The 25,281-nt window shown below is 42.8% G+C and overlaps 2 protein-coding genes across 5 annotated transcripts in view; one reads left to right on the plus strand and one right to left on the minus strand.

Annotated features, from left to right (window-relative positions):
• The window catches only part of LOC129812951 (inositol-tetrakisphosphate 1-kinase-like), a 58,013-nt gene extending 43,871 nt beyond the window's left edge, over positions 1–14,142 (plus strand). For both annotated transcript variants that reach the window (XM_055864965.1, XM_055864966.1), the window contains 4 exons: positions 694–859; positions 8,653–8,720; positions 10,597–10,759; positions 11,324–14,142. In XM_055864965.1, the coding sequence (XP_055720940.1) occupies positions 694–859; positions 8,653–8,720; positions 10,597–10,759; positions 11,324–11,658 (732 nt within the window). In that variant the 3' untranslated portion in view covers positions 11,659–14,142. The remainder of the gene's footprint in view (positions 1–693; positions 860–8,652; positions 8,721–10,596; positions 10,760–11,323) is intronic.
• A 190-nt stretch (positions 14,143–14,332) lies between these two features.
• On the minus strand, positions 14,333–25,017 carry LOC129812948 (serine/threonine-protein kinase PLK4-like). 3 transcript variants are annotated; one of them, XM_055864959.1, is made up of 14 exons: positions 24,792–25,017; positions 23,682–23,777; positions 23,151–23,246; positions 22,666–22,780; positions 21,547–22,534; positions 21,370–21,461; positions 20,921–21,243; positions 20,701–20,805; positions 20,486–20,588; positions 20,225–20,374; positions 19,846–20,074; positions 15,338–15,431; positions 14,951–15,201; positions 14,333–14,753 (listed from the first exon to the last, which is right to left on the minus strand). In XM_055864959.1, exons 1-14 carry the CDS (start codon positions 24,819–24,821, stop codon positions 14,654–14,656), a joined length of 2,772 nt encoding a protein of 923 aa, XP_055720934.1. In that variant the 5' UTR covers positions 24,822–25,017; the 3' UTR covers positions 14,333–14,653. The 3 variants fall into 3 exon arrangements, with proteins under 3 accessions (XP_055720934.1, XP_055720933.1, XP_055720935.1); XM_055864958.1 differs by lacking the exon at positions 24,792–25,017 and adding an exon at positions 23,970–24,747; XM_055864960.1 differs by lacking the exons at positions 14,333–14,753; positions 14,951–15,201; positions 15,338–15,431; positions 24,792–25,017 and adding exons at positions 15,438–16,514; positions 23,970–24,750.
• Positions 25,018–25,281: the final 264 nt, after the last annotated feature.

Raw genomic sequence — 25,281 nt, forward strand, 5'->3', positions numbered from 1 at the left:
TGCACCTGTACTGACCTCGCCTTCTGGATGTTAGCGGGGTAAACAGGCAGTGACTCGAGTGGTTCTTGTCCTTGATGATTTTTTTTGGCCTTCCTGTACATCGGGTGCTGTAGGTGTCATGGGGGCAGGTAGTTTGCCTCAAGTAATGTGTTGGCAAGACCGCACCAATCTCTGGGGAGCCCTGCGGTAGCGGACGGTGTAGTTACTGTCCCGGGAGGTGTTACAGCCCGACAGGATGCTCTCAATTGTGCATCTGTGAAAGTTTGAGGGTTTTAGGTGCCAAATTTCCTCAACCTCCTGAGGTTGACGAGGTGCTGTTGTGCCTTCACCACACTGTCTGTGTGGGTGGACCATTTCAGTTTGTCAGTGATGTGTATGCAGAGGAACTTGAAGCTTTCCACATTCTCCACTGCAGTCCCGTGGATGGGGGGGAGGGGGCTCCCTCTGCTGTTTCCTGAAGTCCATGATCAGCTCCTTTTGTTTTGTTGACGTTGAGTGAGAGATTATTTTCCTGTGAGTGAGGGGTTATTTGCTTAGGCGCTAGAAGCACGGCTTCCCTAACTGTCGGCGCCATCTTTCTCTCATTGAACAAGTCAAGGCCGTAAACTGGTTGGATGGATTGCATGGTATGCGAGCAGGTTATTGGTTGAAATAAAATTCTAAATGTATTGATGACCTCTTCTCCCTCCACAGATGGCCATAATTTTTAGTGAGGAGGACCTGAAGGGTGTGAAGCCTCCATGTGTGATCCAGAGCTTCATTAACCACAACGCGGTGCTCTACAAGGTGTTTGTTGTGGGGGAGTCCTACACTCTGGTGGAGAGACCCTCCCTGAAGAACTTCCCCGCTGGACCAGCAGGTGAGGAGGAGACCCTGCAAGGCTCGACTTTAAAGCTTGTCGGCTTGCCCTTGGCAGTAAAAACAATTGTTGTACAAGCAGATTGTAGATTTAAATTGTCCAAATGGACAAGTAAAAAAATTCACACAAAAAATCACTATCAAATTAGCTTACTCGTTCTGAATTGGATCAATGTCCTCTGGGTGCAATGTTTTGGTCACTGTTGTCCTAATCACTGCAGATTGCACCAGAGTCTAATTATTGTAGGCCTGCATTGACAGGCACAAGCGGTCTTTCAATCATGCAGTCGCGAGATGCGTTTTTGAGATCAATGCGAGCAGCGTTTGCACATTTGTTGATATTCATTGCTAATGAGTTATTTGCTCCGTTATAGCTCATTTTAGTCCTGGAAAAGGCATGGTGTGTGCATCACCTGTGTGTGTGTGTGCCAGTGGGTCGTTGCCAGATGGGGGGGAGAGAGATTTGCGCAGATAACAGCCAAACTACACAATGTTTTGAATTGGCTATCTCGCTAGTTAACTATTTAGTTATTAGCTTGCATTAACTTCTCTGGGATATGTGGGACGCTAACGTCCCACTTGGCCAAAAGCCAGTAAAAATGCAGAGCGCCAAATTCAGATATATTACTATAAAAATCAAACTTTCATGAAATCACACATGAAAGACATCAAATTAAAGCTACACCTGTTGTGAATCCAGCCAACATGTCTGATTTCAAAAAGGATTTACGGGAAAAGCACACCAAACGATTATGTTAGGTCAGTAGATAGCCACAGAAAACACAGCCATTTTTCCAGCCAAAGAGAGGAGTAACAAAAATCAGAAATAGAGATAAAATGAATCACTAACCTTTGATCTTCTTTAGATGACACTTATAGGACTTCATGTTACACAATACATGTATGTTTTGTTCGGTAAAGTTCATATTTATATCCAAAAATCTGAGTTTAGGCGGGACGCTACTGTCTCACTTGGTAAAAAGCCAGAGAAAATGCAGAGCGCTAAATTCAAATTAATTACTATAAAAATCAAACTTTCATTAAATCACACATGAAAGTTACCAATTTAAAGCTACACTGGTTGTGAATCCAGCCATCATGTCAGAATTCAAATAGGCTTTTCGGTGAAAGCAAACAATGCTATTATCTGAGGATAGCACAATAGTAAACAAGGACAGAGAAGCATATTTCAACCCTGCAGGCGCGACACAAAACGCAGAAATAAAAATATAATTAATGCCTTACCTTTGACGAGCTTCTGTTGTTGGCGCTCTAATATGGCCCATAAACATCACAAATGGTCCTTTTGTTCGATTAATTCCGTCGATATATATCCAAAATGTCAATTTATTTGGCGCGTTTGAACCAGAAAAACACCACTTCCAAATTGCTCAAACGTGAATACAAAATATCTCAAAGGTTACCTGTAAACTTTGCCCAAAAAATTCGAACTACTTTTGTAATACAACTTTAGGTATTTCTTTACGTTAATAATCGATACAATTGAAGACGGGATGATCTGTGTTCAATACAGGATTAAAACCAACTATAGCCAGCTTTCTGCTCACGCGCTTCTATCTAACAGGACACTTAATGTGACTCTCATTCAAGTTGGCCGTACTTCATTACACAAAGGAATAACCTCAACCAATTTCTCAAGACTGTTGACATCCAGTAGAAGCGGTAGGAACTGCAAGCAGGTCGATTAGAAATCTGTTTTCCCAATGAAAACTAATTGAAAAGAGTGACATCAAAAAAAAAAAAATCTGAATGGTTTGTCCTCGGGGCTTCGCCTGCTAAATAAGTTCTGTTATACTCAGACATGATTCAAACAGTTTTAGAAACTTCAGAGTGTTTTCTATCCAAATCTACTAACAATATGCATATCTTATCTTCTGGGGATGAGTAGCTGGCAGTTGAATTTGAGTATGCTTTTCATCCAAACGTGAAAATGCTGCCCCCTATCCTAGAGAAGTTAATGTCAGGTTTGATGTCCTAAAATACACTGTGTGTGTGAGCGCGCCACCTTTCCAACAAGTCAGTTCGTCAAATTTCTGCCCTGCTAGAGCTGCCCCGGTCAACTGGAAGTGCTGTTATTGTGAAGTGGAAATGTCTAGAAGCGACAAAGGCTCAGCCGCGAAGTGGTAAGCCACACAAACTCACAGAATGGGATCGCCAAGCGCTGAAGCACGTAGTGCGTAAAAATTGTCTCCTATGTTGACCAGCGCTCACTACTGCGTTCCAATCTGCCTCTGGAAACAACATCAGCACAATAACTGTTTGTCGAGAGCTTCATGAAATGGGTTTCCATGGTCGAGCAGCCACACACAAGCCTTAGATCACCATGCACAATGCCAAGCGTCGCCTGGAGTGGTATAAAGCTCCCCACCATTGGACTCTGGTACAGTGGAAACGCATTCTCTGGAGTAATGAATCACGCTTCACCATCTGGCAGTCCGGTGGACAAATTCGGTTATGGCGGATGCCAGGAGAATGCTACATGCCCTAATGCATAGTGCCAACTGTAAAGTTTGGTGGAGATAATAATGATCTGGGGATGTTTTTCATGGTTCAGGCTAGACACCTTAGTTCCGGTGAAGGGAAATCTTAACGCTACAGCATACGATGACATTCTAGATGATTCTGTGCTTCCAACTTTGTGGCAACAGTTTGGGGAATGCCCTTTCCTGTTTCAGCATGATCATGCCCCCATGCACAAAGCGAGGTCCATACATAAATGGTTTGTCGAGATTGGTGTGGAAGAACTTGACTGGCCTGCACAGAGCCCTGACAACCCCATCGAACACCTTTGGGATGAGTTGGAAAGACGGCTACGAGCCAGGCCTAATCGCCCAACATCCAGAGCTTGACTTCACTAATGCTGTTGTGGCTGAATGGACGCAATTCCCCACAGCAATGTTCAAACATCTAGTGGAAAGCTTTCCCAGAAGAGTGGAGGCTGTTATAGCAGCAAAGGGGGAACCAACTCCATATTAATGCCCATGATTTTGTAATGAGATGTTCAACGAGCAGGTGTCCACATACTTTTGGTCATGTAGTGTAGCTTTCCACCGGCACTCGCAAATGGCTGACAAGCAGTTGATACGGGTGTGCAGTTGATGAATTCAATGCTGAATACACAGATTGTAAAACCGTCTCTCAAACGCTCAAAATTGGCTAGGATTTTTCCTCTTCAATACTGGCCATGTAATTCTGACAAAGTATTCTTAGAATTAGTGTGTTTGAGCAGGGTTGGATCAAAATCCTGCATACCCAGTAACTCTCCAGATGGAGGGTTGACAGACCACGTATGTTTTATACAGTAGCCAATCCAATGCAGCGTTTTACTTTGTGGAGGGTTAAGTGCCTTGCCCAAGGCCACAACGGCAGGAGATATAATACATGGGATGAGTGACCAGCAACCTTCAATTGTCAATACCAGTGATAATAATAAAGGTTATTTTGTGAAGTAGTTCTTTGCATCATACAACACCAATTTTTGTCACCTTTTTGGCCCATGGTGTGAGACTATTTCTGGGAGAGGGACAAGTGAGGGACAAGTGACTTGAGCTTTCGGACAAGTCAAAAAATCGGTCTACCTTGTCTGAAAGACAAGTGGCTAAAAAAGTTAATGTCAAGCCCTGCCCTGTCTGTTTATGGGCACGCAGCGTACCATGCACAGCACTCCTGTCCTCCTGACACACCCAGTAAAATACCTTAGGCTTTTTAACGTCTTTGAGACTGGACTCCCTCTCTCTTTAAAAGAAGGGAGCCGAGTGCAGTGGATTTGGTTTATACATATTGGTCAACTATTTATTTTGACAAAGCAAGGTAAACAGTAGGATTGAGAATTACAATACACAGTCGTTTTGGATAGGAAACATAATTTGGCAATCAGCACATTGGTTAGGCTCAGGTAATCTGAACTTTGCCCTAACAGAAGAAGCGGCTCCATTTGCATGCACTACAGTAAAAGCCCTCATGCAAACCAGTCTGGGCTTCAGTGGAATCATCTGCTTTGCCTTATGCAAAGAGTCCAGGGTCATTCCTGTGTCATCCAGCACAATGAAACATACTGTAAAGTGCCCCAACCTGCCACACACACACCACAGCAACACACTTCTACTACTGTATACACAGTTAGTGAGTACTGTCCAGCCTTGTCCATGGTATTGTGGAGTTTAATAAACATAAATCAGCACTCTGTATAGAGCAGACAAAATAGATTATAGACAGACAAACGGAGGTAGGGAAGGGAGGAATGTTGGTTGAATGTTTAAAGCGGCAATCGGCAGTTGAAACCATAAGTGTCCTCCCCGCCACTGTTTCATTAAAAAGCTGAGGGATGAGTCTGGAAAAATGTAACCACTCAAATTCATAGACAGAGCTATAAACATGATATCAAAATGAAAGTTTTAACCATGTTTTGAAGCTATACAGTGTTTGTTTACATTTACTTTATTTACAAACATTGGCGTAAAACAATCTTATTTTGAGTTCTAATGGGGTACGACAGTTGAACTAAGTTCATGAGGCATTTATAAGTTATATTCTTTAAGAATCAATGGGTACATTCATTTATGTAGCTACTGCAGATTGCCCCTTTATAAGCACCTCAGTGTTGTGAAAGAGGGCCTGGTGTCAAGAGAAGATAAGGTCCCATCCCATTGCCCACGCCCCCAGCAGAGGTGATATGTGCTTAGTAGTGTTCCCTTCAGCGTTCCTGGGGATGTTGTGTGTAGCTAGCACTTCCAGTATTAGTACACCCTAGTAGTACAATGCCCTGGGCTCGTTTTGGACAACGGCTGAATCCTCCTATTCCCTCTTTATTTCAATCCTTCCTCACCTCTCATTCTTAAATGCCCTCTCTTAGTGTTAATTATTACAAATGGGTGACTGGTAGCGAAGTTGTAAAAGTAGAACAATCGATTACTCCCTTTACATTGGGTCAGGCTGGAAATCAATCTGTTTTCGTTTTGCTTGAAGGACATCCCTGTGCTGAGTCAGACAAAAGATTAGATAATGTGAATCGGTTTGTCCCTCAGCCACATGACTAGTAATGGCTGTATATGAAGGCCATTGATATGGTGTGATGTATTGTCATATGGTACAAGTGGAAGTTTGTTGCCTATGTAGGATGATTGAACTTAAACTGGGGTTAGTTAGATTTGTCAGACATTGAGTTTATTTTCATACAGTATAGCTTAAGTTTGTGTTCGGTTATGCTGTGGCTTCAGTGTTTTTTACATTTTTATAATTAGAGATGGTTAAGATAATTGAGTAGCACGTAGATACATATGCCCCTGTCTATCAACCAACGTGAAAGAAGTTGGCAGGTTAGAGGTTTTCATCATGAATCTTGTTCTGGAGGCAGCTCTGCAAAGTGGTCACTAGCTGGCACAGCCACAGTCATAAATCTGATTTGAAACCTAACCTTAATACCACCCTTAACCACACTGCTAACCCTAACCTGAAATTAAGACAAAAAATATAATTTTTGTGTTCATGATTTTTTACAATATACCCAAATAGACTTTGCAGCTGGCCTAAGAAAATAATCGCTCAGTTCTGCCCCCAGGACTCATGACAAACGTCAACCGGCAAGAAGTTGAGGAAAGCATGGTTTTGCATGTTTGTTGGAGAGAATAAAGATGGCTACTTTAACACTCATAAAAATGTAATTGCTTGGGGTTCTAAGGACACATGTACGCAAGGCCAACGGCAGCAAATATACTCAAGCCTAGAATTGAACTTATGCTTACATCCCTGCCAATGTTTTATTGAACAGTGTCTTTCCATTAATGCACTTGAATTTGAATGTAATAGTGTGTGTTGACCAGCTGGTGGGCGTCTTCTGACATCTTCAACCTGTACCAGGCTGTAGTCCCCACGTGCTTTAAGGAGACCACCATCGTCCCAGTGCCCCAGAAGAACAAGGTGACATGTCCATATAAGTACTGCCCCGTCACGCTCACCTCAGTGATCATGAAGTGAGGCGAGAGGCTGGTCATGGCCCACATTAAGGCCAGCATGCCAAGCACACTGGACCCACTCCAATTTACCTACCGCTCCAACAGATCCACGGAAAATGCCATTTCCATCGCTATTCAGAGCCGCAACACATCTGGACAACATGACCACCTATGTGAGTATAATGTTCATTGACTACAGTACAGCATTCAACACTATTGTTCCCTCCAAGCTCAACACCAAGCTCTGGGTCTTGACACCACCCTCTGCAACTGGACCCTGGACTTCCTGACGGGCAGAGCACAGGCTGTGAGGATTGGCAACATCTCCTCCACACTGACTCTTAACACAAGTGCCCCATGGGGTGTGTCCTCAGTCCTCTGCTGTACTCCCTGTTCACCCACGACTGCGTGGCTTTGCATGACACCAACTCCATCAAGTTTGCTAACGACACCACAGTTGTAGGCCTAATAACCAACAACAACGAGTCAGCCTATAGGGAGGAGGTAAGTGAACTGGCATTGTGGCGTCATGACAACAACTTCAGCAAGTCAAAGGAGTTGATTATTGACTTCAGAATGTAACGGAAGGAACACGCCCCGATACACATCAACGGGACTGCAGTAGCGCAAGTCACGAGTTTTAAGTTCCTCGGCGTCCACATCACTGAGGACATGACATTGACCAACAACACCATCACTCTTGTCAAGAGGTTGCAACAGCGTCTCTACTTCCTAAAGCGACTGAAGAAATTTGGCATGCCGCCCCATGTCCTCCAAATACTGCACCATCAAGAGCATCCTGACCGGTTGCATCACGGCCTGGAATTGCTCCAGCGGGTGGTGAAGACGGCCCAGTACATCACTGGGACTGTGCTCCCACTCATCCAGGACTTGAAACGGTGCCTGAGGAAGGCCAGGAGAACAGGACCCCAGACACCCCCAGTCACAAGCTGTTCTGTCCGTTACCATCGAGCAGACGGTAACATGAGGTCTGTTACATGAGGTCTGATACCAACAGGCTCAGGGACAGTTTCTATCTTCAAGCAATCAAACTGCTGAACACTTGAACTGGACTTGCTCTGATTCTTTGTACCTTAGCACTCACACACACACACATTCCTGCTATACACATCACAACTGCTGCTAAAAGACACTTATTATATTACTCAATTTATACACTTGCACCTCATTTCCCCCCTTCCCCAATACGTGTAAATATTGTACTATAAATTGTGCCTTCCTGTATTATACTGATGCTAAAATGTATTATTCTATTCTACTGCCATTTATATGTTCGTATTCTTAGCTTTAATTATTTCTTATTGTCGAAGGAACCTGCAAGTAAGCATTTCGTTAGATGATGCGTATCTCGTACATACGATTTATAAAACTTGAATGTCATACTTGTACACCTCATCATTCCATGTTTATGGCTGCTCTTGTGCCTCCTGGTGCCAGAGATGAGAACTGCACATCCATAACAAATAGTTGAGTTGAGGGTGAAGATGAGAAATGTAATGTCATCAGGGAAAGGGAGATACCTAGGCAATTGTACAACTGAATGCATTCAACTGAAATGTGTCTTCCGCATTTAACCTAACCCCTCTGAATCAGAGAGGTGTGGGGGGCTGCCATAATCGAGATCTTCGGCGCCTGGGGAACAGTGGGTTAACTGCTTTGTTCAGGGGCAGAACGACAGATTTTTACCTTGTCAACTCTGGGATTCGATCCAGCAACCTTTCGGTTACTGGCCCAACGCTCTAACCACTAGGCTACCTGCCACCCATGAAACTGACTAAAGTATGTGTTTTCTCCATTACAGACAGAAAAGCAATTTTCTTCAACAGCCACAACGTATCAAAGCCAGAGTCCTCTTCAGACCTGACATCTGTAAGTTCAATACACTAACATGCTTTTATCATATCACCTACAAGGCATTCGGAAAGTATTCTTACCCCTTGAGTTTTTCCACATATTGTTACGTTACAGCCTTATTCTCAAATGGGTTAAATTGTTTAAAAAAAACAATCTACACACAATACCCCATAATGACAAACAAAAGCAGGTTTTTAGAAATTTTTGCAAATGTATATAAAAAAGTATTCAGACTCTTTGCTCAGTACTTTGTTGAAGCACCTTTGGCAGCGATTACAGCCTTGAGTATGACGCTACAAGCTTGGCACAAGCCTGTATTTGGAGAGTTTCTCCCATTTCTTCTTTGCAGATCCTCTCAATCTCTGTCAGGTTGGATGGGGACCGTCGCTGTACAGTTATTTTCAGGTCTCTAGGTTTAAGTCCGGGCTCTGGCTGGACCACTCAAGGATATTCTGAGACTTGTCCTGTTGGAATGTGAAGCTCCACCTCAGTCTGAGAACCTCAGTCTGAGAACCATCAAGGATCGCTCTGTACTTTGCTTCGTTCATGTTTCCCTCGATCCTGACTAGTTTCCCAGTCCCTGCCACTGAAAAACATCCCCAAAGCATGATGCTGCACCACAATGCTTAACCGTATTGATGGTGCCAGGTTTCCTCTAGGCTTGGCATTCAGGCCAAAGAGTTCAATCTTGGTTTCATCAGACCAGAGAATCTTGTTTCTCATGGTCAGAGAGTCCTTTAGGTGCCTTTTGGCAAACTCCAAGCGGGCTGTCATTTTATTTTTTTATTTAACCTTTATTTAACTAGGCAAGTCAGTTAATAACAAATTCTTATTTACAATCACGGCCTAGGAACAGTGGGTTAGCTGCCTTGTTCAGTGGTAGAACGACAGATTTTTACCTTGTCAGCTCGGGGATTCGATCATAGCAACCTTTCGGTTGCTAGATCATGTGCCTTTTACCAAGGAGTGGCTTCCATCTGGCCACTGTACCATAAAGGCCTGATTTTGGTGGTGTGCTGCAGAGATGGGAGAACCTTCTAGAAGGACAACCATCTCCACAGAGGAACTCTTGAGCACTGTCAGTGACCATCGGGATCTTGGCCACCTCCCTACCCAAGGCCCTTTTCCCCCGATTGCTCAGGGCGGCCAGCTCTAGGAAGAGTCTTGGTGGTTCCAAACCTCTTCCATTTTAAGAATGATGAAGGCCACTGTGTTCTTGGGGACCTTCAATGCTACAGACATTTTTTAGTACCCTTCCCAACATCTGTGCCTCGACACAATCCTGTCTCGAAGCTCTTCCTTCAACCTCATGGCTTGGTTTTTGCTCTGACATGCACTGTCAACTGTGGGACCTTATATAGACAACCTTTCCAAAACATGTCCAATCTGCTGCACCAAGGTAAAAATCTGTCGTTCTACCACTGAACAAGGCAGTTAACCCACTGTTCCTAGGCCGTCATTGTAAATAAGAATTTGTTATTAACTGACTTGCCTAGTTAAATAAAGGTTCAATAAATCATGTCCAATCAATTGAATTTACTACAGGTGAAACATCTCAAGGATGATCAATGGGAACAGGATGCACCTGAGCTCAGTTTCGAGTCTCATGGCAAAGGATCTGAATACTTATGTAAATGTAATATTTCTGTTTTTTATAAATCTATAAAAATCCGTTTTCGCTTTGTCATTATGGGGTATTGTGTGTACATTGAGGGCGAAAAAATTATTTGATAAATTTTGGAATAAGGCTGTAATGTAACAATGTGAAAAAAGTGCAGGGGTCTGAATACTTTCTGAATACAATGTATTTCTATGTGTTAAGCCAAACCTCAGTGTGTTATTGAATGCCCTTAGTACAGTATACTCAGACTTAGTTTTCTTCCTACCACAGAGGGATAACGTGGAGGGGGTCTCCCAGCCACCCAGTGATGATGTCATCAGAGAGTTGTCCAGGTCCTTGCGACAGGAGTTGGGCGTGTCCTTGTTTGGCATTGACGTCATCATCAACAACCTTACGGGCCAACACGCCGTCATCGACATCAATTCATTCCCTGGTGAGTGGTTTGTTCCTCTGTCGTAGGGGAAAGGAGTCTATGGGTTTGTGTGTTTATCTTTAGTCTAAGATGGATGGCCATTTATACCACCCGTCCACCTGTGTAGGTGTACGACAGTTTTACAATCTCTACCAGTTAGTAATTTCAAATCTTTGAGAGATTGCTCTTAGGGATCAATAAAATCTACTGGTCTGATTGACATGGTCTTGCTTGGAGACAGAGCCGAGGCATCAGCAGTGTTAAATGAGAATTGAGCACGTTCTGAGGCGAGTCTAGCATGCCTTTCTCTTGACTAGGGTTGTTGTCACTATGGTAACACTGTTCTTGGGTTGCGCGCTGTTGCCACCTCTGACGGTTGGAGTGTGAGGAGAATGGTAGTGAGCAAATCCCTCACAAACATTCACCCTCAGTGCCTCAACGACTAAAGCTAGGCACTCAAAATAGAAGAAATAAGTATTTTCACTCATTTTACCTGGACTGTTACCATCAGTTTCCCACTGTATTGAAGATGGGATATAAGCATCAGTTAGCCATGTCTCATGGCTCGTCCTCGTCTGTCTCCAGGTTACGAGGGTGTCCCAGAGTTCTTCAACGACCTCCTGACCCACATCACCAGTGTGCTCCAAGCTAACTCCGCTGACAGCCCCCCAACCAGCGGGCAGCCCAAAGGTCTGGAATTAAGCTCTATGGTATCCACAGCCCCCAGCCTAACCCCAACCCCTGGCTCCCCAGGCTGCTGCAGCATGCTGGGGAAGGAGGCCAGCAGCAGTCTCTGGATCGTGGAGGGGGATGGGAACCTGAAGGTCGCCCGCCAGAGACTGGGCTGTAACTCAGCCATGTCCCCCAACTTCCAGCAACACTGTGTTTCCACAATAGCCACCAAGGCTTCCTCCCAATGACTGTCCTCCTCTTCCACCTTAGCCCCCACCCTGTTCTAACCTCGAACAAAAACAGATGAGGATTATAATGGTGATAATAATTAATAATGGTCATAATTATGACATTAATTATAATATATCTATAATCAAAACCCAACTTTTTTCTATGTAGATATTGATGATAGTGATTGGTTGTAGATGTTTTTCTCTGCCTTTAGATGTTTTGTTTAATAAGACTTACAGTACTGTAATGTGAACTTTTGGGATCTCTGCTTAATTGCTGATTTTAATCAAGTGGTCCACATGAGATGGTTAGTAGAATGACCTTGTCTGAACTTCTGTCTACAGCAGTGAAGAAAAAAGGCAATTTAACATCCTGTGCTCCATACGCACTCACTTTTCCAGCATCGAAATTCACCAGTGATGTCTTTATTTTGATGTTTACCACTCTGTCATATAGTGGAGAAGGGATAAAAAGTTTGTTTTATTGTCACATACACTGGATAGGTGTGGTGAAATGTGTTGTCTGGGTACTATAACACTCATCCACAGGTTTGGAGCAGCTGGCACGCAGATCAACTGACTTAAAGAACCCACTCTATCATTTCCAAAATCACAAGCAAGTCATTGGGGTCTTGGTTGACATTCGATAAGATGAAATTGAACGCTGGTTGCTTTGTGTGCCATTTAATTAACAATGTGCTTTCTCTCTAGTGCAAGGCTCTTGTCATGTGAATTTCATAGTCTTCACAACAGCAGAAACAAAATAGATATTAATATCAAGATGCAGTACATGTAGCACGAAAGGCTGAAAATACCTGCATAAACCTTTTAATCACACCTCATATAAATGTTGTCAGCTGAAAAATAAATCTTTGATCGTGTGACCAAGTTTAATGTGGAATAATGTTTATAAAAGCCTTTGAGTGTTTGTCAGATGTGGTTGAGGTCTATACAGGTGTTTTATGTGACTATAAACCAGTCCATTTCCTTGCCTCTCATAACTTGAGTTGCGTTGCTCCAGCACTGCTGGAAGATGCGGATCACATTCCTTTTTGTATGTGGGTGTTTTCAAAAAGTATTCCAGCATTCTTTAGTGAAAAATGACTTTTATGGAATTGAAATGAATCGGCATGCTGAACTCTAGTTCCCTCTCCCTCCATTACTACTCATTCAAAACTCAATTCAACCTCTGGGCCTCTAATACAGTTTTCAATTGGTATTGTGTACAGAAAACAAACTCTTACTCCACAAATTTCTAATTGAATGGTATAGAATATATATATATATAGCCAACTAAATCAACACACATTATTTTTGTGACCATGAAATGAATGTCTTGATTACAATGCTAAGGATTCTTTGTTTTCTTTGTACTCTGTCTTATTGACAATACATCATTTTAAGCAGACTGCTGGTACCTACTAAGCAGTGAAACACCATCTAGTCAGCCCGGTGCACTCTTATATAGCCGGTAACGACCGTCTCCAAACATCAGCTGCTGTTATTCTGAGGTGTCACTATGTTTAAAAAATATATAAAAATATTTAAAAATAAATTTTCTCCCAATGTTCATGGTGAGATCCTTATTTAAAAACGTATATTTTGGTCATGGGGGAGTATTTTTATATAGTGAAGAAGAGCGAGTGACGATTCGAACAACGAAGGGATTTTTTTTGTCAGATGAGTAGTGAGATGGTGGTTTGGCAAATTAAATGATCTTCAAGACCAAGCTTACAGTTGTCACTGTCTTCACCCTTAGCATCCAGTTGAAGTGCATGGAAAAGAGTGCAGGGCTGCCAACTCTATGTAAAAAGAATAGGGTGTTTTAAGCACTGCTTCATCTCAGGCTCTTAATTCTGGAGGAACAAGCATCAGCATATAGAATAAGTAGGCTGGCACACTGAATAGACAAGCTTTATCAGAGGTTACTTAGCCCCAATGGCCAGGTGACAGTGACTGACCATCTAGTGTAGTCATTCAACCTGCTGCCCTCCAGAACAAGTTGAGTAGCAGTGGTCCTAAAGCCTTCCCTATTGAAGGACACATCCTCAACCCTTTGTGGGTGAAGTGATCAAGGAGAGAATGACTTAACCAAGTCATGCCCAGTATGTTGTGGAAACACTGCCATCTCTATACTGTGTGTTCTGCATCTAAATGGGAAATAAAAAATGACCCCTACTTACTACCTTGATCATTTCTCCCACCCTGAGTCATTGTGCTCTCCACTTCCACCTGAATGTTTACTTGGAAATGTTATATATAAATAATACACATATGCATACATTTTTGTAAAAGTTCTCTAAAGAAAAAACATTAATACACAATGTGACTTTATTATATGCCTAAACCAACAGGGCAAAAAATAAATCTGAAAAATAACTTGAGTCAAGTAATTTCTAAAAAACCTTGTGAGATAAATTGCTATTACTGTTCTAATGCTTTAGTCCAGAATAACAGATCATGTATATTCTTGGAAAAGGTAATTAAATTCATTCCCCCAAAGTTGTGTATTGTGTTTCTCACAGTAAGCCTCATGCATCTGTCCTTTTTATTGATACCATAAGTAAGGTATGCAAACAACCACTCATCCTTTAAATGTTAAAGTTTTTGCTGGAAACATTTACTTTTACCCATTTATGCTGTTGTGAAGGTGATATGAAGAACAAAAGACCCTTGAACACCAACGTGCGACTAAACTTTACCCAGCCTGCAGATGTTTATTGCTTCAGCTTTTATGCATCTGACATTTCATGTAGATGATGGTTTGACAATATAGAAAATACAAGTTTACACACACAAACTATTTCAACAAGATGCTGTACAACATGGGTTCTTCATAAAATATATTCATAATTTGTCATCTGTACATAGAAAATAAACATATTTACAAGCACACTTGAAAGAGGTATGTATGTCATAGTATAAAGCCTATGAAAGTTTCTCCTCCCTGCAACATCATTGCTGCACAGGGACGTGTCAATATAACAGCAAGGGGGCAATGCTGAGGTTTGATTCAGCGGCGTGCTGCTGGACTGGCCAACAGACCCAGGATGGTGGAGAGACAGTGCAGCTTCTCCTTCACAAGCTCTGGCAACTTCTCATTCTCCTTGTACCTGGAGCAACAAAAGTAGGAACATGTCAGCAAAAAGGGTTTGACAACTACCATTCCTCAAATACAGAAAACGATCTTTTACATCTGAAAATTATCAAAAATGACAAAGATGGACATTGACATAGCACTATCAAACAGTGGTAAAGCCATGTGTCAGTTATTGTATTTATTAAAAGGTGCTGTGTACGTGTTCAGTACCTGGTGGTCCGTCCCTCTGGGGACGTGTAGATAATACAGGAAACCCCTGCCTGCACCACCAGCTGGGAGCCATCGTTGAACTGCACCCACACCTCTCCACTGGTCAGCTGTGAGGCCCAACCAATATTTGGCACAAAGACAGACTTGAGGACTTTCCCTGCGTTGGCCGTGTGGTCTTGTTTGACCGACAGCGGAGAGCAGTTTTTGTTCACACTGGCTGAGATGATGTCAGACTCTTCATAGGAGAACCTCTGAAGATTGGACAAGATAAATAAAATAAAGTTCAAAAACAATAACACCAGAAATATCTTACAATTCCTCCATAGAAATGGATGGAATAAATAGCTTAGATCATACAATGTGACATGTTGCGTGGGAGAAACTCACAGAGGGAGTGAAACATGGGGGCTGCGGCAGTGATGCCACATCAGCAGTGGCAGGCTGGGACGAGGGGCAGGGGGAGTCTGGGTTGGCAGGTCTCCTGGGAGGGACAAACAGAGTAGCAAGATTAGTGACACAAGGACCGGCTGACATACACTACTGTTCAAAAGTTTGGGGGCACTTAGAAATGTCCTTGTTTTTGAAAGATAAGCACATTTTTGTCTATTAAAATAACATCAAATTGACCAGAAATACAGTGTGGACATTACTATTGTAGCTGGAAACGGCTGATTTTTTATGGAATATCTACATAGGCCTACAGAGGCCCATTATCAGCAACCATCACTCCTGTGTTCCAATGGCACGTTGTGTTAGCTAATCCAAGTTTAGCATTTTAAAAGGCTAATTGATCATTAGAAAGCCCTTTTGCAATTATGTTAGCACAGCTGAAAAATGTTGTCCTGATTAAAGAAGCAATAAAACTGGTCTTCTTTAGACTAGTTGAGTATCTGGAGCATCAGCATTTGTGGGTTCGATTACAGGCTCAAAATGTCCAGAAACAAAGACCTTTCTTTTGCAACTCGTCAGTATTCTTGTTCTGAGAAATGAAGGCTATTTCACCAGTACAAGTTTGGACACACCTACTGATTCAAGGGTTTTTCTTTATTTTTACTATATTGTAGAACAATAGTGAAGACATCAAAACTATGTTAATAACACATATGGAATCATGTAGTAACCAAAAAAGTGCTAAACAAATCTAAATATATTTTGTATTTGAGATTCTTCAAAGTAGCCACTCTTTGCCATGACAGCTATGCACTCTTGGCATTCTCTCAAGCAGCTTCATGAGGAATGCTTTTCCAACTGTCTTGAAGGAGTTCCCACATCTGCTGAGCACTTGTTGCATGCTTTTCCTTCACTCTGCAGTCCAACTCATCCCAAACCATCAATTGGGATGAGGTCGGGGGATTGTGGAAGCCAAGTCATCTGATGCAGCACTCTAGACATCTGATGCAGCACTCTAGACATCTGATGCAGCACTCTAGACATCTGATGCAGCACTCTAGTCATCTGATGCAGCACTCTAGTCATCTGATGCAGCACTCTAGTCATCTGATGCAGCACTCTCCTTGGTCAAATAGCCCTTGCACAGCCTGGAGGTGTGTTTTGGGTCATTGTCCTGTTGAAAAACAAATGATAGTCCCACTAAGCGCAAACCAGATGAGGTGGCGTATTGCTGCAGAATGATGTGGTAGCCATGCTGGTTAAGTGTGCCTTGAATTCTAAATAAATCAGTCAGTGTCAACAGCAAAGCACCCCCACACCACCTCCTCCATGCTTCACGGTGGGAACCACACATGCGGAGATCATCCATTCACCTACTCTGCGTCTCACAAAGACATGGCGGTTGGAACCAAAAATCTCAAATTATTACTCATCAGACCAAAGAACAGATTTCCACTGGTCTAATGTCCATTGCTCGTGTTTCTTGGCCCAAGCAAATCTATTTCTGATTGGGTCCTTTAGTAGTGGTTTCTTTGCAGCAATTCAACTGTGAAAGGCCTGATTCACGCAGTCTCCTCTGAACAGTTGATGGTGAACTGTGTCTATTACTTGAACTCTGAAGCATTTATTTGGGCTGTAATCTGAGGCTGGTAACTCTAATGAACTTATCCTCTACAGCCATGTAACTCTGGGTCTTCCTTTCCTGTGGCGGTCCTCGTGAGAGCCAGTTTATAGTGCTTGATGGTTTTTGCAACTGTACTTGCAGAAACTTTCAATGTTCTTGACATTTTCAGCATTGACAGACCTTCATGTCTTAAAGTAATGATAAAGAGAAATGACAGTTTACTTATTTGAGCTGTTCTTGCTATAATATGGACTTGGGTCTTTTACAAAATAGGGCTATCTTCTGTATACCACCCCTGCCTTGTCACAACAAAACTGATTGGCTCAAACGCATTAAGGAAATAAATTCTACAAATTAACTTTTAACAAAGCACACCTGTTAATTGAAAAACATTCCAGGAGACCTCATGAAGCTGGTTGAGAGAATGCAAAGAGTGTGCAAAGCTGTCATCAAGGCAAAGGGTGGCTACTTTGAAGAATCTCAAATATGTTTTGATTTGTTTATCACTTTTTTGGTTACTACATGATTCCATGTGTTACTTCATAGTTTTGTGTCGTCTATTATTCTACAATGTAGAAAATAGTAAAAATAAAGAAAAACCTTTGAATGAGTATGTGTGTCCAAACATTTAACTGGCACTGTATGCATGCATACACACACACACACATATATATATATATATATATATATATATATTAGACAAATAAAAGTGTACAAAATAGCCTCTATTAGTCGAGGCATGGACTCTACAAGGTGTCGAAAGCATTCCACTGGGATGCTGGCCCATGTTGACTCCAATGCTTCCCACAGTTATGTCAAGTTGGCTGGATGTTTTTTGGGTGGTGGACCATTCTTGATACACCCAGGAATCTGTTGACTGTGAAAAACCCAGCAGCGTTGCAGTTCTTGACACACTCAAACCAGTGTCCCTGGCACCCACTATCACACCCTGTTTAAAGGCACTTTAATATTTTGTCTTGCCCATTCACCCTCAATGGCACACATACACAATCCATGTCTCAAGGCTTAAAAAATCCTTATTTAACCTGTCTCCTTCCCTTCATCTACACTGATTGAAGTGGATTTAACAGGTGACATCAATAAGGGATCATAGCCTGCACCTGTCAGTCTGTCATGGAAAGAGCAGGTGTTCCTAATGTTTTGTACACTCAGTGTAAATAACTGAAATAGTAACTTTCAGCATTCTGCAAGATGGTACTTTATTTAAGACAGTGGAGGCTTCTCAGGGGAGGAAGGGGAGGACCATTCTCAGTGAATTTCATAAAAATGTCAATTGTAAACTTTTTCAAATTATACTTTTTAAATAAAACTATACTAAATATAATCACGTCACCAAATATCAAATACATTTTTAGGTGTCACATGCGCCGAATACAAGAGGTGTAGACCTTACTGTGAAATGCTTACTTACAAGCCCTTATTAACCAACAATGCAGTTAAAGAAATAGAGTTAAGAAAATATTTACTAAATAAACTAAAGTTAAAACCTGAAATGTTTATTAAAAAGTAACAAGAAAATTACAAAATAACCGGCTAGCTAGCACTGCAGTGTATAAAATGTGGTGAGTTGTTGACTCAGAGAGAGAAAGACAATAGTTTAACAATTCATTTCTTCCAAAATGAAGGAGAAGCAAGAGAGAAATAGTGTCTTTTTTTCTGTTCCACTTAGTTAGTACATGCAGCTAATGGAACACCCTGCTCAAACAGAGGGATGCTAGCTGGCTATGACTTTCCAACACAACACTGCAACTCTTCCAAGTCAAGGTAAGCTTTTGGTTTGACTAATTTATTGCCTCCGGGGCCCGACAGTGTAAATGCTTACTGACTGACTGTACACTAACATTACTGCATGATTGTAGCAGGTTTACTAACGAGTTAGTTCTATTAGCTATGCTGACTATGATGTTACTTTAGCTAAAATGGTGACAACGATGTAGGCTGTGTGTATCGGTTTGGAAAGGTTTTTTCGCCTGGTCACATACAGCTGATGTATTGTGCATTGAAGTCCACAAGCGAAGGAATACAACATGTGTTATGAGAGTGAACTGTTTACACATGATCAGCGACTATTTACATTGACCCCCCCCATTTGTTTTGTACACTGCTGCTACTCGCTGTTTATTATCTATGCATAGTCACTTTACCCTACCTACATTTACAAATGACCTCAACTAACCTGTACCCCCGCACACTAACGGCGTACTGGTACCCCCTGTATACAGCCTCGTATTGTTATTTTGTGTTACTTTTTAGTTTATTTGGTAAATATTTTCTTAACTCTTCTTGAACTGCACTGTTGGTAAAGTGCTTGTAAGCAAGCATTTCCGGCTAAGGTCTACACTTGTATTCGGCGCATGTGACAAATAAAGTTGATTTGATTCATTCCGCCGATTCTGTTAACTTTTCTTAAACGGAAGCAAACATTAAATAGGGATAAACATACCTTGTTTGCAACTGTTGGAATAATGATTACACCCTATATCAGTTAGATGCAGGCCAGAGTGTGCAAGGCGGTATTGAATGTCACTGTCTGTCACCTCAAATTTGTCTCTCGACCTGTCCACCTACGCTGTAAACTTTCAATCATAGGCTAGGTTGTAGCAACCTTATGATGGGTATGGGGAAAATAAGAGTATCATGTAGTAGCCTAAACCTATCGCTGTTACATTGAACTGGGTGAATGGAATATGAATGACAGTCATCCAATATGCTGTAATAGAAATAAGGCCATGTTCATGAAAAATAAATTGTACTCCCTCATCTTAAACGACACTCACCCCCACTGATATAAGTGCTTCCAAACATGACAATTTACAGCATTAACACTGACAACAGACACAGTCATGGCTCTCACACTCACCTGCCGATGGTGATGGGGAAGAAAGGCGTGCTCTTGGCACTGTGCTGCTCTTCTGCAGTGATTGCCGCCTCTAGAGAAAGACACATGCTGTGGCCCTCGTCAGACAGCTCTACATACAGCCTGCTCTCTGGGCTGAGGCCACTCAGACCCACCTCCCCTTTCACTGTGTACGACTTCCCACTCTTCTCCACCACCCGGACCAGCTCCGACGTCTTGTGGATCTTTGCTCCTGTCACAGCACAGAGGGGAACTACAGGTCAGGATGATTTAGTTTAACAGTGTGCAACAATAACATTTCAATATCAGAGAAGGACAATAGATCTTATCCTTCAAGTTCATGATGTTTCATATAACTGATGCTTTGTAAAATGGTCCTCACCATCGTAGAAGCACACCTCCAGGTCTGCATTGGGGGAGTTCTCCATCAGCATACACTTAGCAGACTTGGTATAGAGGGTAACTTTGGGAGTCTTGGATTTCACCAGGAGCACAAACTTGGAGGCATACTGGTATTTCCTCCAGTACTTCTCTATTGAAGAGAAGCAGAAAACAAAGGTTCATTGAAATCAGATTTCCAACATATGTATACAATTATTTTTACTCATGTAACAGAGCTTCACTGTCTGGTATTGAGGTGTACCTGGTAAGTCCTCATAGCTGCAGATCAAGATGTCCTCGGGAGGAGCAGGGGGGCGCTCTAGTACAGGAAAACCCTTCCCCTCATTGGGCTGGTAAATAGTGACCTACAGGTGCATGGTCAAAGGTTGAAATGAGTGTTTTGCCATTATTTTACTGACAGAGACCATGATATATCCTCGCTGAAGGATATGAAGTTTTGTTATTCCTGAAACTCACCATCAAACCATCACCGGATATCCTAAGGACCTCTTTGACCCTCTCCTGGGGGCCCTGGCCCCTGAGAAGCTCCATACACACCTCTCCTGTATCAAGAATGCTCACCTGGGGAGAAAGAGACAGAAACCACAGCTGTAGAGCAGGCAGGCATAGCCCCGTCATTATAAGCAGATCAGGTGAATAGAGACAGGGGGATAACTAGGGGCTTTGTCTGTCTTACCACAGCGATTTTAGTCTTCTGTCTGATGGGTTTCAGTCTGGAGGCACACAGGGGAGGGAGCACATTTCTCAGGGACTTCTCCTTTGCTATACTTGGTTTGGGTTTAGACAGACTCTGCAGCTCTCCCCCATGTACTCGTTGCCCATTCTCCCAGTAGGACTGAGTGTTTGAGGGGTGGTGCTGGTTGTGGTTGCGGTGAGAACTGGTCCCTCTGCCTGCTGGTTTATCACTCCAGTAGTTGTGTACACCTAGAGGCTCCCTGCTGCTATGGAAACTGCCACTGCTGCTGTGAGCGCTGACATCCGTGGGCCTCGGAAACGGGCCTGGGGAGTCAGGGGGAACAAACACTGTTAAGCTCATGTATGAAAATCTTTATTTTTGAACTTTTAAATCTTTCCATTGGGATGTAAGATTAAGATACTGCAAAGAAAAGAGTAGGTGTAATATACCTTCTTTACTGAACCAATTTTGTACACCTTCTGACTCTTCTAACTGCAGGTTTAGTGGACGTGGTGGTTGTGTGGAATATGAACATCCTGAGCTGAGAACATACATGCATCAGTTAGACAGACATTTTAATATAAATCACATTCTATTAATTACAGTACACTGGTGTCACAACTTACCTGGCTGTCTTTTTGACAGGCAGCAATGGGAGCTTTCCATGTTCTGCGACGGGTTGTGGAGTGTCCTTGTAGCTGGAAGACATGGGAAAGGCCAGTCTCCCTGACACAGTCAGCATCTCCTCAGAGTGGCACCTCTCCAGCTCTGCCTGCCCCATCCCCTGGACTGGAGTGACAGAGGAGCTAGACCGGTCTGAGGAGTGAGCCCTTTGTAGGTACCTGGAGTGGGGCCGTCCACTCTTCCCACCCAGTGCAGCTCTGCTCCTGCCTACTCTGTCTGAGTGCTGCTGCTGCCACTGCTCAACCCCATCAAAGCAGGCGTTGCTGGGCGGCCGGGGCAGTGTAGGGATAGGCATCATGCGATTGGGCAAGGCAGGTCCCATCACACGCCTGGCTCTCCTCTGGAGACTGCTGCTGCTGCTGCTGCCGGACGTGGACGAGGTGCAGGCTGTGGAGATGGTGGCGATGCCGCTGTCCATGGAGCCTGGCTCCCCCAGGCTCCGCTCCTTGATTCTGGCCAGCAGGCTTTGGGTCATGAAGGGGTGCTCCAGCACGGCAGACAGGCTGGGCCGTTGCGCAGGGTCCTTCCTCAGCAGCTGATGGATCAGGTCCTGGGCCTCCTGGGACACATGGCTGGGCATGTCATACTCCCCCAGAACCACCTTGTTGAGGGTGTTCTTCACCGTGTCTGTGTCAAACGGGGGCCGGCCCATCAGGAAGGCGTAGAACATGCAGCCCAGAGACCAGACATCAGACTCCAGGCCGTGGGCACTGTGGGTGGCCACCTCTGGGGAGATGTAGTTGGGTGTGCCACACATGGTGAAGTGCTTCTCGCTGGGGAGCTTCAGCTTGGTGGCCAGGCCAAAGTCAGCTATTTTAAGGTTCATACTGCCCGACAGCAGCATGTTGGACAAGGTCAGGTCCCGATGCATGATGCCATGTGTATGCAAGTACAGCATACCTTTCACTATTTGATGCATGAAGTGCCTTGCTGTAACGTGAAGAAAAAAAAGTTAAACTGTTATAAAAGGAAACGAGGCAAAGTGTCAAAACATGTTAACGTAGCTTCATATCATGTTAAGAAATGTATCTGTTTAACTCAGATTTTTAAAAAAGACTCACCTTCACCCTCTGAGAAGGGCATCTTCCTATCTTTCAGGTATCGACTCATCTCTCCATTATGGCACATCTCCAACACCAAGTACACATAATTACTGTCTTCAAAGTAGGTGTACAGCTGCAAAAGAGTAAAATGACAGGCCAAAATGTTATCAGGGTTCATGGCACAGTACCACCTTGTGGACTGGCTGCGCCACTATGTAAAATGTTTAATAATTTAAGGCCAGACACTACACCTTATTATTCTAGACATTTTTGCTCTAGATGGCAGGAAATGGCAGTATTCAAAAAAGCTAAACTGTCTGAGTCTACACCCCACCTGTACTCAGCAGCACTACATTTAGAAAATCATTGGGAGAACCCTGGGGTTAAATGCAGTCATGTAAATGAGTAAATAAGACCTTATTAAAGAATCACCAATTTCAACACTACAATGATCACATGTCCAACATAAGATTGGACATGTTACGACTACGAAACATGCTTACCTCTAGTATTGACGGATGCTTCAATCGACACTGAATCTCCACTTCTTTACTCACACGCTTGACCATACCAGATTTGTGCATGGCTTTTTTGTCAATCTGCACAGAGAGGGAGATAATTAGTGCATGTTTTGTGGCTTTAGTCTTGTGGCTAAGAGCCGATCGAACTTCCAAAGAAACGATGGGATCTATACAGAGACAGAACAGACTGTCTAGACACCCAACAGTCCACATAGTGGTGGTGAAAATCACCACCTCCACACCACTTGGTAGTGAGAGGATTTTTATTTTACCTTTATTTAACTAGGCAAGTCAGTTAAGAACAAATTCTTATTTTCAATGACAGCCTAGTGGGTTAGGCTGTCAACATTTCCACACTTGTGATTTGTCTGCTTGCACTTGACAATAAACACTTTGTAGTGCTGAGCTCTTACTTTATGGTATTAATGTTTGTGTTTTGTGGTTCTCTGGGGAGCAACACTATAAAAGTACTGGGATGCAGACTGTATAGCAATTTAGAAAAATTGTTCTTACCATTTTGATCGCCACCTCCAAGCCAGTGTTAACTGACTTTGCCCGGTAAACACACGCAAAGGAGCCCTTACCAAGGAGCGTGAGAACTTTGAAGTCCTGATAAAGAGAATTAACAAATGTTTTCACAAAATGAAATACAGAATTCCAAAGTTAATAACATAATACTTACATTACAACAAATATGACTAGAAGATGTCCTATAGCTAGGCCTATGTCCTAAAAATATGTCCTAGATGTGCCTGTCAGCTGTTATATATATATATATATATAAAATGACTGACGTGATACCTCAATCTGTAACTCCCCAGCTGTAGATAAGATATTCTCCTCATCTTCACTGACTTTGCATTTAGTTGTCAGGTTTTGAAAGAAATAACGAATAACTTTGTCGAACATCTTCCCTCTGACATGTATGATGTAACTGGCTAGACAGCCAGTGAGTAGTACACCACCACAACAACTGTACCAGGCATTTGGTCGTCAGGGAAGCTACAGACTGGCTACCCAACATTGCCAACTGTAAAACCATCAAACAAACGTTGCACCCGTCTTTGCCATATGGCCTTGAATTATCCCGGCTCTCTTCCCGCTAATGAAGAAGGCGTTGTGGTCCCAACACCTGTCAACAATAAACCGGTGCCATAAGTCGCGGGGGAGCACCACCGATGGAGGCTGCTGAAGGGAGGACGGCTCATATGGCTGGAACGGAGTAAATGGAATGGTATCATTTTGATAACGTTCCACTCCAGCCATTCCCACGAGCCTGTCCTCCCCAATTAAAGTGCCACCAACCTCCTGTGTGGGAGGCATGTCTCAAGAGTCAACAACTCGGCTGCAACACCGCTAGGTTTAGCCATCAGCTAACGTCACTCTTCTGCATTGCCGACTACGAACTGTGCAAAGTTGGTAACGTTTGTAGACAACTACAGTAGCTAAGTTAGTTTGCTATTTAGCTAACTAAACAGCGTCGGAGTAGCTAGTTCTTGCAACTTCAGCGAGCTAAAATAATTTGTACTAGACTAGCTAAATTAGCTAGCTACAGTAATAAATTAGCCACGCATTAACTAGCTAACGTACACAGTAATACAGTAACGTTAGCGGACAACTCACCTCGATTTTATTACCGATTGAAACACTCATCTTGCTTCTCGTGTCTTCCCAATCGATACAAAAGTATTATTCAATACATGTTCAACCAGGTTAATTTATCCGCGGCCGTAAACGACCTTTGATAAAAACAAATGAATGTTGCTATTTTATTCCACTCCAAAACTTTTGCATTTCTTCCATTTTGAAAATATCTGCCCGTTACACTCGTGGTCACGTGACTATACACGTCATATTGCAACAAGTAAAGTAGCCACATTCCCTACGAAGTCCCTTGATTAATCCAGTTGACTCTCCAATAGGACACCTTTGTTTCTCCTTGCTCCCTCAGAACAAGATCTATACATGCTTTATTTCAAAAGGATATTGTATCCATTCCTTATGTCACAACTTACTGGAATACATTTGTCAATATCTGTTGGGAAAAAGTCTGGTTATTATCACACAAATACATGCTTGTTAACAAGGTCAAAGAGGTCTACTTTTCCATAAG

This window comes from Salvelinus fontinalis, chromosome 16, assembly GCF_029448725.1.
Source record: "Salvelinus fontinalis isolate EN_2023a chromosome 16, ASM2944872v1, whole genome shotgun sequence".
NCBI lineage: Eukaryota > Metazoa > Chordata > Actinopteri > Salmoniformes > Salmonidae > Salvelinus > Salvelinus fontinalis.